The 13551-nt window shown below is 40.1% G+C and overlaps 1 protein-coding gene across 3 annotated transcripts in view; it reads left to right on the top strand.

Annotated features, from left to right (window-relative positions):
- Positions 1-13551, top strand: part of CARMIL1 (capping protein regulator and myosin 1 linker 1) — a 206153-nt gene that overhangs the window by 160157 nt on the left and 32445 nt on the right. For all 3 annotated transcript variants that reach the window (XM_075494248.1, XM_075494247.1, XM_075494246.1), the window contains one exon: positions 370-519. In XM_075494248.1, the coding sequence (XP_075350363.1) occupies positions 370-519 (150 nt within the window). The remainder of the gene's footprint in view (positions 1-369; positions 520-13551) is intronic.

The raw sequence follows: 13551 nt of genomic DNA, 5'->3' as shown, positions 1-13551 counted from the left end.
TTCCATCCCTTTATTTTCTTTATAATAAAGAAGGACAAATGCCGAGGAAGCCCCATAATACTATTATAAATCAAAAGTAGGATGGCTTTTTAGCTGCCCTTTTTCCTTTTCTTTTTTCATGTTAGACTTTCTCCCTTCCTTCGTAGAATGTGTTATGGAAGGGGTTTTCCAGCCAAAAAAGGGGAGGGGGGACACCAAAAACCCAAAACAAACCCTGTGTGAAGATTAACACACACAACTGAGCTTTGCTTTTGTAATTGGTCTTCTAGGATCTGTGATCGCTTAAGTTCTGTAAGCTTTCTGGTTGCGTTTGGTTTGCCTTTTTTAACAGTTTGTTTGATGTGTTCCTGTCTTTATCCTTGTCTCCAGGCTGACCATTTGACCAGACGTGGCAAACCACTTCCACAGCAGGAATCACTGGAAATTGAGTTAGCTGAAGAAAAACCAACTAAACGCTCTATCATCACGGTTGAGGAGTTGACAGAGATAGAACGTTTGGAGGATCTGGACACTTGTATGGTAAGACACATTCCTCAGCCCGTTTGGTTAAGTATGCAAATAACTGGGAAAAAAATGTTTTTCAAAATGTCATTTGGCAATTTCATGGTGTCAGGAAACGGAAGTTAGGAATTGGCTTCTAAAAAAAAATAAATGTTAGCTTGTGAAAATTTTGTCTGAGTGGCATATTGCTGTTCAGCAAAGAAAAAGCTTTTTTCCCTTTTCTTCACTTCTCCTTTTCTGATACCTATTCAAGGGCCTTTCGCTTGCATAAATTGCTACAATCAAGCTAATACAGTAAACGTCTCTTCCACTGGCCACAGTTTCACAGAGGTTCAGTTGCAGTAATAAATTGGACCATGCTATCCTTTGACAACATGCTGCTTTCTGCCTTTGTCTTCGTCCCGCTTGACGTGGATTCCTCTGAGCCATGACAAAAAATGCTTCTGCTTGGAAGTTATATTATTGACCATGAACAGAAGTTGATTTTTTTAAAAGTAGCTTTTGAATGTATAGAAGAAGTCTTAAAACCTCGAGACTGGGCTGCAAGTGATCCTAGAGGGCAAGCTTTTCAAAAGTAATTGAGTTAGGAGTGTGAGATTCAGTAAAAATGCTGAACATAAATCACTGAAGTGCCTTATAAAATCCCATGTGTGACTTTTATTATAAAGATGGCTCCATGCCACATCATGACTCTTTACAAGATGTAAATCCACAGAATTACAAATAAATGCATTGCTAACTGTTTTCAACCTCAAATCCCCCTCCACCCAGCTCAGTCTGTTGAGGAACTCTACTGTGGACAGGAACTTCAGGGAGCGCTTCTCTAGTACAACTTAGTCTAATAGGTGGTCACTGCTGCAAGGGATGGGCTTTCTCCTCTGCCCTCCTGCCTGGCTCCTTGGCCATGTGCTTTCATGCTTAAAGCTAAACTGGCAGAGAAATTGATTGGATCTTTTCGTAAAAGAAGTTTTTTTGATTCAGCTTCCTGAATAGACTTACTGCAGTGTCAGACAAGTACAGCTCAAGAGAAGGAGCAGCAGGGTTGCTCCTTTCTGCAGCAGCTATCTGTTGGTCTCGCTTAGCTATAAAACAAAAGCACGCCTTCATTGGAAATATCAGCTTAAAATAGTTCTCTCTCCCTTCCAAATCTCCTTCTTCACCAAGATTTGATTTGATGCAGTATTTGTCTGAACATCACAAATCCCTGTGAGGCCTGTGGTGTGGATGGCATCATCTGGCTCATCACTGGTACTATCAAGTTCCAGAAGCTTTCTGTAGCCAACATTCAGTAATCATTCTGAGCCCTAAATCCTATGGGAGAGAGACATCCCAGTAAAATATGTGGCATCTGAACCCCTGTACCTGTAAGTTAGTTTTTGCATGCTGGCTTCATATATAGAAAAATAAGCTAAGTGCTCATTTTGACACCCCACCCTCCCCCTTTAAATTTTTTCTTGCAGCCTGTTAAGAATAATAATAGTGGAAATTTAAAAAATAGCTTCTGCCTTTATCTCATATCACCATGGTTATATGAAAGGATCATATCGCTGTGCTGTTATCTTTCACTTTGGTCATATTAAAATAATGGAAATGTGATGATGCTTACACTCTTTAAAAGATGCATTAGATGCTAACTGTACTTATCTTCAGAAGTGTTTATATCTCTCTTCATTCTCTTCATTCACCCTCATCTTACACAGAGATTCAAATACCTTTGTAACCCAGATTCTCATCAATATCTAATTTCTGAAGAGAACGAAGCATCAAATAAACACAAGGCAGTAATCTTAGTGCTAAAGAATCCATTTATTAAAAACTGTAATCCATTTTTAAGAGCTGCTTTTTGCATCCTGGGTGCAAGTGATATTGGTTGCTGTTGTAAGAATAACCAGATAAATGGATAGCCCCAAGAGGCTGAATAATACAGGGATTTTTACTGAGCTAGTGTTCTTATTGAGGGGTTTTTTGCAACTAAAAGCATCTTAAGAATGGATTTCTTGCATCTTCTGGGTGGAGTTAGTAACTTCAAAGATAGCGCTTTCCAAGTGATGTATTTTAGCTATGGGAAAATGCTACAGATTTCAGATACTGTCTTGGAAAAATTAACCTAATTTGTGGCAGCTTTTAAGTGTCGTACAGATATTTGCATGGAAACGAGGAACCTTCTGAAAGGGGCATCGGTGAATGCTTTGTGAGCTGGTCAGTGCAGGAAACAGATATGTTGCTGTAAGATTTTACTAGAAAGAGAAGCATATGGTTTTATGAACTATTATTATGAACCTAATTTCCTTTGATTATTTTTAATCTTAAACAAGAAATAGCTATTTAGATCCCACTTCCAAAATGGCATTAGTCCAGAACACTGCCTTGTTTGGCCATTGGAAATCCCTAAGCATTACAAAGTGCAATGATAGAACAGATCTTAGCCTTGTGAGTAGATGATGCACCTGGCTGTCTGTTCTGCAAACTTCAAACCTGAAACCTTGACTTGCAGCTTCGTGTTGTGCATGTTCAGGAGCCTAATCTCCTATTGCCAAAAGAATATGGAATGTGGGATGAGGCTGATCACGTTGCTGGGATGCCAGGAAAAACTCACCTATTCTAAACCCTGTCTATCAGTTTGCTCCAGCTGGTTCTCAAGATGTCTGGGGAAGACGAGATTTTGGTCTTGTGGGAGAGGCACTGAGCTTGGACCACTGTTTTGGGGGAGCTGTTTTTTTTCCACTTGCAAAACTGGATTCATTTTGCAAACCCATTATCTTCAGCAAGCCTGTTCTCTTGTTCTTGTTTTCTTCAGCAAGCCTATCAAGGATCAGTATTTTGGCTGAGGCAATGTATACAACAGCATGTTGTTATTCATCAGCCTCCCTTGAAGCTGTGTTTGAACAATTTGGGGGAAAACTGGATCCAAGTTCAGTTTTGACTCTGTGGTTACAAGTAGATTATATAGCACTGAAGCTAGGTGAATGACTATGAGGGAGGTGGATGTATTTGTAATAAAATGCTTATGAGCTATTTGTTCTTATATGTGGATGGAAAGTGGAAGACAGGAAGGTTTGTTTATAAAACATGGACTGGCAGTATAGGGATCTGAAACCTCCAGTGCTGGTGACAGAACGAACAAACAGACACTGCTGTGTTTCACAGCCTGCCCACCTATTCTCAAGCAGGGTGCAGAGTGGCTGTGGCTGGGAGGATTTCCTTGCCAGAGCAGAGAGTTGCCATCCATCCACTTTGAAGTTTGATATATATAAACAACACAGACATGACAGAATGAAATATCACAAATGGGCCCATGAAATGCACCACTGAAAAATGGACTTTTAAATGTTATTTCTAGTATTTTTTGTTGTGGGAATTAGGACTTACTAAATACCAGACTGTGCAGTTGAAGCTTATTAGGTTCAACTTAGGATATGATTCTCATCCAACCTTTAATGGTGGCCTGAGAGCCCATAATATGAAAGATTTGTCAGTCATACCAGAATTTGCTAGTTTGTTACATGAGTTCTGAAGAATGCTGGGAGTGATGGAGTGGTCCAGCGTAGGATCCAATAGCTGGAACATTATGGACCCGAGAGTTTCTGATCTCCCTGAGCTGCAGTACCGTAAATCGATGCTTCCCTAATCTACAGCTGTCTTGTCTACATTTAATTAAGGCTGCGTTGATGGTAATAAGTCGTTAGATAAAAGTTGCGTGCAAGTAAGATGGAAAGAAAAATCTTTATGCAGAAAATTACTTACTGTTCTCAGATTAAAGGAAAAACCATGGCCTGCTTTTCAGAGCTTAGACTCAATCATGAATTAACTTCATAAAATAGTACAGTTTCTCTAAATTTTTCTGTGCGTATATGACAAGTGACACATTTTAAACTAAAGCATGCATTTAAAACTAACTTTAAATAAAGCACCTTTTTTTACTGAGACTGAATATAATGTATCTTGGTATGTGTAATTGAGTAGGTAGATACTAACTGATTTAATTTTGTGTAATGCTTCTAGTTGTACTTTATTCTTTCATAGCCATTAGTGCTTTGCAGAAATAAGAGATATTAAATAGTGCTCAATTCCCCACCAAAAGGTAATGGAGCGTCATTGTTAGATTGTGTTTAACAGTTACATTCTGAAGCTTTTTTTTTTTTTAAGCTATTTGAACGTTAGTTTGGCTTCCAGAGTACTAAAAGGAGATCACCAGAGTTGAGCCACTATTTAAAGAAAAGTTTTGAGAGAAATAGCTTTTTTACTAGAAATCTGTGTACTCATCGTCTTTAAAATATCCATTTCAGCAATATAATTTTATTACTATAGATAGTAACAAGCATACAGCCGGGATAAGTATTGTTTTTAGAGCAAAGCAGAGGTTATTTGCATTATGAAGAGTTATGGTAGGAAATTGTTTGAAACATGTGAAGGAATTGTAGGTTGCAATACACAAGTCTGCTTATAAATCTTCTTTAAAGCATTTCAGTGTAAGATTGCACTGCTTGGATGGTAAATTATGTGTTTGCAAAAATGCTTGTAGCTAATAGGAAAGGACTGCCTGTGATGAATATTGAATCTTAGCCTTTTCTCATCTATTTCTAATTTTAACCATAGAGATGGTCCTATGACTTATTGGAGGAAAGTTTAAAAAAAAAAAAATCCCATGAGCAAAATATTAATGTTTTAGTGTTTATTGAACAATAGATTTCACCTGTACAGTAGAGAAGAAATTTTGCAGAAGTAGCAGAACATTTGCAGATTGGTGGTTGTGTTTTTTTCCTGGGAATGTACTAACTAGCCATTGTCAAAGGTTTAGCAGATTAGTCCAGTATGCAGGTGCAGACTTATGAACCCATGGATTCTGAAAGACAAGGAGTGTATGGACCTCAGTGTTTTCAGAGAAAAGGGAGAAATTACACTCACCACACCAAAATTAAATGTATTTTTTTAAAAAAAGAAAACTTATAAAGCATCACCTAAAAGCTTTTCTCTCCCCACCCCCTCATCCAAAACAAATTAGAATTAAAACAGTAGAAACCCCTTCAGTTACTTTCACTGGAGGAAGGAGAAAATCATGGTACAGAGTCACGTACGTGTGCACTGATACTGTAGGAAGAAAAATTAAAGTGGAGATTCTCTGGTATGCCCTGACGTACTACCACATCTGATTCTTGTTGTTCTCTATTTACCTGCAGCAGAATTGTCTCAGGCATAGATAGTCAGCTTTTTGGATGAAAGACTGAACACCTACTGCAATAAAACCCCAGTTCCTGTTAGACTGTGTATGTTCTCCTGCACTATAAATAAAGCTGTAGCTCTGCGACTGGCTTAATCCAGCAAAAATCATTGTTCTTGCTGAAAAGAGCATTTCCACTTTCCCCTGAACACAGCTTGCTCTTTCCTGCCCACACCCTTACACTTGCACTGGTGTTCACACAGCCTCACTACAAACTGGGTGTGGGAATTGATTCAGCTGAAAATTAAGCTTTTTATGGAAGATTTCTTTCCCAGGTTAGTTTACAGACTGACTAGTCCTCTGGTTGAGTTCACAAAACAAATCCTGAGCGGCAGGAACAAGCAGGCAGGGATGAGGGCAAAGGCAGCAGCCTGGATGAATGCTGGATTAAATTGATTGTGACACTTGAGTTTCTCTCTTGTATGCATTAGCAGAAATGGGCCTTTGATGTGTAGTAAATACAGCACTCTGTGGGAAGCTAGGAATTGGCATTATGGTATGCGAGAGTATTCTTGGCTTCTGAAAAGGCTCCATCACAGGCATGCGAGCAAATCTACTTCAGTGGGAGTCCAGTAATATTTCTGACTCACCCCGAACTAGGACAGTTTATGAAAACATCACCAGGAGGGGCACAGCACAGTGCCAGCGTGCTCCCTAAGCCCTTCACTACGCATGCAGTGCGATGGCTGAGAAAGTACGAGACAAAGGGAGCCGGTGTGATAATTTTGCAGAACCCATGAATATCTTGTTTATTTGCAAGTTGTGTGTTTATATGTCAGCCTCACCATTAGTATTATGATTACATTACTTTTAATTGTGAATATTTGTTACCTGTCTTTTCCTGGGTTCCTTTATATAGTGTTTTGCAACATCCTCACTGCCCTTAGAGGTCCTTATCCGTGTTTATTCGATGCCTGTACATGAATAGACTACAGACTACAGATGCTTTGAGGCTCATGAGGGGTTACGTGTTCCCAGCTGAAACACTTCGAAAGAAACTTGGCTTCCAGTGTCTTTTTCTTGGTCTCTGAGTGGAAGGAGGTGATGGATAATTGATACATAGTATGCTTTTCTTAAACCAACTGAGATTTCTTAGAGTTCAAAGCTGTTTCTCATAATCTAGAGTACATTATTGGCACAATATGAAATAAATGAAGAATGTGATAAACTGCTTCTAGTAACAGCACTGCATGCTTGGTTAAGAAAAAAAGTAGTGTAAAATTGGAGACTGTTTTCTGCTTAGGTTAAAACTAGAATTGTGAAGTGCAGCTGCTGAGTATTCTGTTTGCATGGTGGCACTTCTGTATCAGGAGCTTGTCTTCCCATAATACTGATGCTTTTTTTTGCCTTGGCAGACCCAGATTTGTATTGGGGGTGGAGGGGAGGGTGTGTAGTTACATCCTTTGTGGCAGCAGTTGTCTTACTGATACTGAGTTTCCATAATTTTATTTTCACGTATCATGAAAAAGCCACATTGAAAGGAGAGTTCAGTAACAAAGCACTCACTGAAACACTTGTCTGGAGAGTTTTAGCTTCCCTGCAGTGGTTTTAAGAGGCAGTTTACTACTAAGAAATTAGTCTGTGGCAGACAGAAAGGTCTTGAACATGTAGCTATGCAGTTTATAGGTAGTGCCAGCCCCAGCTTCTCAGTCCCACCATTCGCCACTCTGCTAGCAAGAATTTGAATGCCTAGGCTGCAGTCAGAGTCATCTCAGCAGGCACCAGCTAGCTTTTGCAGGCTGTAGCCTGCTGGTGGACACCCATCCACCACTTGGTGAGGGAGGTGACTGACTATCCCTACCTGGGTTCACTTGCCCTGCCAGCCAGCACTTGCCCATAGAGCCAGCAGCAGGGATCACCCAAGTGCTCACTTACCTACTTCAGGTAAAGTTAACAGGTTATGAGGACAAAGCCCCTTTGCACGGGCTGGATCAGGGGGCACTTGTGTGATCCCTTTTGCCAGCAGAGCTGTGGAGTCAGTTGATGTTCAGCACAAATAGATTCAGAATTTATCTTTCCACAGCCTCTGTTTATAAGAACCTGCTCGTTATTTCCCATGGCAGATTAGCAAGAGCTCCTTTGGAGGAGTTCTTGCCAAAATCTAGACTCTGTGACCTTTGGCAGAGGGACAACGGCAAACAGCATGAGAATAACCTCTAATAGTGCTGTTTCTGTAGCACGTATCTGTCTGCAGCCTAATTCTTCTTGATTCAGTTAATATCTGGCAAGTTGACCTTCTCAAGTGGTTGAGGAGTTTTCTGTATAGGTTGCATGGTCCTTCCTACTGCTTTTTGATTCTTCCAGCATCTCAAATAAGTAACTTGGCACGAGTTACTTATCTGTATTGTATGGGGGAGTCTTGTTTACTCTCAAATCTGGAGAGCCTACTGAAAATAGCACATGCACGAGTGTCTCACTAAAAGTGCTTCATGGTTCTCGCTTCACCCGGAAGAACAGGAGGCTTGTGATTTTTTGCTCTGCAAAATTGATACCTCATATTGCAGGGATAAAGAATAGTTGCTCACACGGAGAGGAAGTCTGTGTTAGGACAGGTGGTTATAGAGTACTGTTAGATTTTGCTATATTTTGTCAAGGAAAAGGAGGTTAGGATGAGCTGGGTTACTGGAATAGGAACTTTTAAATAAATAAATAAAATCAAGAGTACATAGTGCCAAAAGGCTAGAAGACAGGTTCCGAGTCATCAAATCTCATCCCTGCTATCACTGACAACTGCATCACACATTCATAAATTTATCAGGCTTCCTCTCAAAACATCTCTCTCAGACTAGAGGAGAACTTAGAGGTAAATAGGTCCTTTCTTCTGATGTAATTCAGGTCAGCTAAAGCCTCATTGCAAAGTGGTGGGTGTATCTCTGCAGTTAAGATCTTACTTCATGTGAGTAAAGATCAAATTACTGTGAATTTTTAAGGTCGGTAGTGACAGGATTGGAATACTGATCTGAAACCAAAAGCACTTAAAGTGGTGAAGAAAACCTTCAAGTAAGCAGATGCTAAAGACAAGTGAAAGGAATGAGCAGGACAGAAAGACAAAGCAATTGAAAAGTCAGAGTAGTTTCATTCAAAGCTGATCAGAACCTCTTTTTATCTTGTACATTTTAGCTGTGGGTCATTTCCAATACCATGGCATTGAGATACTCCAGGGGAAGTTTGTGTCCATACTCTCTGAGAAATTGCAGAATCCAGTGCCTTGTTGCCAGCCAGCACTTAATTCCACGCTTAGGAGTGAGCAGTCTTGCTTTGCAGGGTAGGCATCTTCCTCTTTCATGGTGTTTCTGTCCTTCCTAGGCTCATGTGCTGCCCCATGACTGTCTGACCAAGCAGCGTTGTTTAAATCATATATCACACTTAGGTGCTGGCACTCCATAGTAGACCAGCCTTTGAGTTTTGCCATCCTCTGTTGAGTAATTATGATTGACCCTTTCTATCAGTTTGTTTTAGAGAAGAAACTCAAATACTCTACTCAAGTATTTCTGTTTCCCATACAGGGTCTTAGAAAATTTGCTAGTTGCCTATCAAGATATCTCCTGTTTTTAATAGGGAGATATCTTGATATTGTAGTTCCTGACAGGACTTAAAGTTCAGAAGGATGTGGGGTTTGGGTTTTGGTTTTGGGGTTTTTTTTGAATGTTTAAGTTCACAAAGTATATCTCAAAGTGTCTGAGGGGTATAAAGATTTACTGTGCGTGCTGGAAAGATGTCTGAAACAAACTTCAATGAGAAAAGAGCAGCAGCTCAAGTACGCCTGGGTTTTCAAGGGTAAAACTTCCCATCATAATTCTGAGCAGGGAGGCTACTAGTCCACTTCCCCATCCAGGGTAAACTGTATCTGATTCACTGTGGTGAGTCTCCCTGTAGCGTTCCTCCTTTGAAATGTCACTGCTTCAGCGCAAGCGATGCATCATCTGCCCCCAAAGGGTCTAACGGTGGTGGGAAGATGACTGGTGGTTTTTGCCAGGATGACTACTTATCCTTTTGGTAGCTGTTCACTTCAGGTTGTCGGAAGGAAGGAGAGACGCAGAAGTTGTGTTGGTTCTCAGTCCTGGGAAGCTGTAGGGCAGGTACAACAGTTCCCATTCATAAAATCATAGAAAGGTTTGGGTTGGAAGGGACCTTTAAAGATCATCTAGTCCACCCCCCTGCCACGGGCAGGGACATCTTTTGCTAGATCAGGTTGCGCAAAGCTGTGTCCCACCTGACTTTGAACACTTCCATTCAAGAGTACCTTGCCTCAAACTTGCTTTAATGATGTTATTGCCCAGGGCACCTGATACATATGGTGGCTGTCTTTAAAGAATTGCCTAAGAATATCTTAAATGGCTGTCCACCCCTCCATACTTGCTGAGTTCAAGAGCTTTTTCTTCTTACTATATGGAAGTTTAGGTCATGAACAAAGTAATTTTTGCATCAGCATTTGCCAGCTGCAAAAATACGGTAATGAACAACCATAAGCAAGCAGGTTGTGGTGGCTTAAGCAGGTAGTTTGTGCTATCTGACCTGCAGCAGCTCTCTGTTCTACACTTAGGTTTTAACTAAAATAAATTAGTTGGAACCATCTTCTTTGTTCATCTTAAAGCCCAGCTGCTGTAGAAGATGCTGCTAGCCTCTTCATGAGCAAGTAGAAAACAGAACTGATGAGACAGGAGTTGCTTTTTCTCTTGCAGGTGGTAGTTGCAGGCAGAGTTCCTTGCAGGATACTCATTCAGAACATGAAATAAAAGATTCAGTTTAATAGTTTTAGGAACTGCTCAGTTTAATTCATGCATCTGCTTTTTACTCTTCATAATAAAAGCTTTGGATATTTATGTGCAGGAATATTTATTAGCAGGAATTTTACATGACTTGAAAGATGCAAGTGCAGAATTATTAATTAAAAGAATATTTTTAAATACTTGATGAAATATCACAGGGTACATGAGCCACATCTCAGCAAGTAGAAAAGCAAAGGTTTATTGGCTAGTAAAATGAAACGAGCTCAAGGGCAAATCTATTGAGCTTATCTTACTGCAGTGCTACTCCTTTTCTTTCAGAAAATGTTGCTGTACAAAGTAATTCTAAAGGTCAGGCTGGTTTAGATGAGGCTAATCGAATTAATTCTGAATCACAGCTTGTTCTCTAGAAATTCAACTCTTGAGGAAGGGACGGAAATAAACACACTCCTTAAATGCACATATGGATTATTTGTATGCCATATTTATTTACAATATCTATATTTATATATAGTATTTCCATATAGAGGACAGAACTCTGAAATATAAGGTCAGGACTAGATCCTCTGCTGGTGTAAAAATCCATAGCTGCTACCTTCAGGACAGCTGTATCAACAAACAGCAGTGTATCGCTGCTTGGCCTTGGTTTCTAAATGATGTGTTAGTGGCTTTGCTCTCCTGTCTCCTGTAAAATACTCCATTAGCTGTCATGGATTTTAGTGTTGTATTTAACTTTCCAAGGACAATGGCACTGGAGGGGGAGATTCTAAGGACGGTGATTCAGGTTACCATCGCTGCTAGTGGGAAGTACCTGGCTAAATTTCTGCAAGCCGGACTGAGGGTTTTACCCTGGAAATCATGTTATAAAATCTTCAATAGTTGAAGTAAGCAATAGCAACTTTCTAGTTTCTAAGGCTTTCTGTACAGATGGCGAGACACCTGTGCGTCCAAAGATTCATATGCAAAAAAGCAAAGTTGGTCAATTTACTGCTCTGCTTTATAAAGAATACCTGAAGATTTTTTTTTTTTTTTTTTTTTTTTTTTTAATGAGACAGCAAGGCAACAACAACAGATGTGTCACATCTCTGTCAAAGGTAGTTAGGAGATTAGAAGAAGCGTGGGAAATGTCGATTGACTGAAATGGTGTCATGGCAGCTTTACAGGTCAGGATTCCTTACAGAAAAAGGAAACAGCAGGACTTGTGATAAAATGCCTTGTTTTCTTATGCCTCTTTCTTAAAAAGGCATACCCCACAAAATACACATAGCTGAAACAATTTAGCACTGGTTTAAAATGTTCTGGAAGAATCCTTGAAAATATTTTTTCTGACAGCTCATTCCCAGTTGGCACATTGTTATGATTCCCCAATCCAATTTCTGGTTTCGTTTGGGTTGAATTTAGTTGGGATTTTTGGTTGTGGGTTGGTGTTTTGTCTGTAGCAATGGCCAGTGTATGCTGGGATGCAGACCACTTTATTTTGCAATTATGCTGAGAGCAAAGGCAAGGGTTGGGTGGCCTCATGGTCTGTGGTACTGCAGGGGTCTGAAGACTGGCATCAGGTTCTCTGCAGAGCAGCCAGACTCCTTGGTGACTTAAGGCAAGTCCCTTAGTCTTTGCTTTGCTTAATGGTGCTTCCTTGTCTAACCTGTTGCCTGCTGTGTGCCTCCCTCTCCTCCTTCTCCCTCCTTACTCCCCACCCACAAGCTGTTTAGTACCTTTTAACTTTTAAGCGGCTCAGTAGTCACACTCACTTAGCTGAGATCACTAAAGTGTGGAAGGTAGGAGTTTCCATAAGCCCTTGCTGGATCAGGACTGTAGACTGTAAACTCCCACAAATCCTGGGATTGCTTCCTGTTATATGCGTATTGCTTTGCATTTTGGTCCTAATCACATTTCCAGCTGCTTGTATAATATAAGTAACTTTCCTGCCTATGCATTAAATACACAGAACACACTGGAGTACTACCACGAATGCTGTCTGAAAGAGAAATGGTGTTGCAGATTGATTTTTCAAGCATGCTGGAGAGTTGTTTTTAGGATGGTTTCAGTTTTCGAGATGTTCCTCAATGGATTGTGCAGTCTCTCCAGCAATCTCAGAGCAGCCCTAGTGCACGGTAGTATAGAAGATGGGCAAGAGAAGAGAGAACATGGATTCTGGCAGGGAAATGGAGTAGGAGTGTATGTGTGTGGATAGCATACAAAAATGAGAGTAATGAGGTTTGCCTGAATCAGTGTTAGCTGAGAACTCCTGCATAAAGCCAAAGTTTCTGAAGGTAAAAGAAAATAAAAATTAAAAAAAAAAAAATCACCAAACAAACAAAAACTGTGAGGACAGAAGGAAAAGAAAGGAGTGGAGCTGTGTGCAAGAACACTGTTCTTGCTATGCAAAGATAGCCCATTGTATCTTTAAAACTTAGCTACAGTTAAGCTTAGAAGTATGAACCGTGACAAGTGGATCATTATTGTTGAAAATGTCAAAGCATTGAAAAACTGACCTTAATATCCCTTCAACAATTAAATGATGAAGTTCATGTTACGTGCAGACTGTTTTCACTCTTAATAATTAAACGCCAGTGCAATATCAATTTAAAAATGCAGCACTTTCTTGCCGAGAAGTTTAATCCAGACCATGACTATTGACTTCTGCTACAAACGCTCTGCTAATACCTACAGTGTTGTTATAGCAGCAGTTCCCATTCAACTTGAAGACAAAACTGCACTTCCAATAATTGTTTTTCCTTACTCTAAATTAAGGAGGAGTGTGATTGGTCATGTGCCACACGAGATGGGATATGGCATTGCTTCACTTCGTATGATGGCTGTGCCACTTCCTTTTTTTCTTTTAAATTTTTGAAGGGGAGAGGAAAGGTCGTGCTTTATTAATGGAATAGCATTCTTCTAATGTGCCAAAAGTGCTTGAAAGCCTGCACCTCTAAGCCTCCTTATAGGAAGGAGACATACTGTTGCTTTGGATTAGGTTTATTTAAACCTCAGGAGAACAGACTTGCATCCCTTTTCATTCTTTCAAGAGAAGCTTTGTTTTGTTTTCCTTGCTCTCCTGCTTTCCACAACAAACTGCTGATTTTTAATTCAGAAGCTTCCTTC

Source organism: Mycteria americana, chromosome 2 (genome assembly GCF_035582795.1).
Source record: "Mycteria americana isolate JAX WOST 10 ecotype Jacksonville Zoo and Gardens chromosome 2, USCA_MyAme_1.0, whole genome shotgun sequence".
In the NCBI taxonomy this organism is placed as follows: Eukaryota; Metazoa; Chordata; class Aves; order Ciconiiformes; family Ciconiidae; genus Mycteria; species Mycteria americana.
The sequence above is the reverse complement of the archived record's forward strand: the minus strand, read 5'-3'. Positions and strand labels throughout refer to the sequence as shown.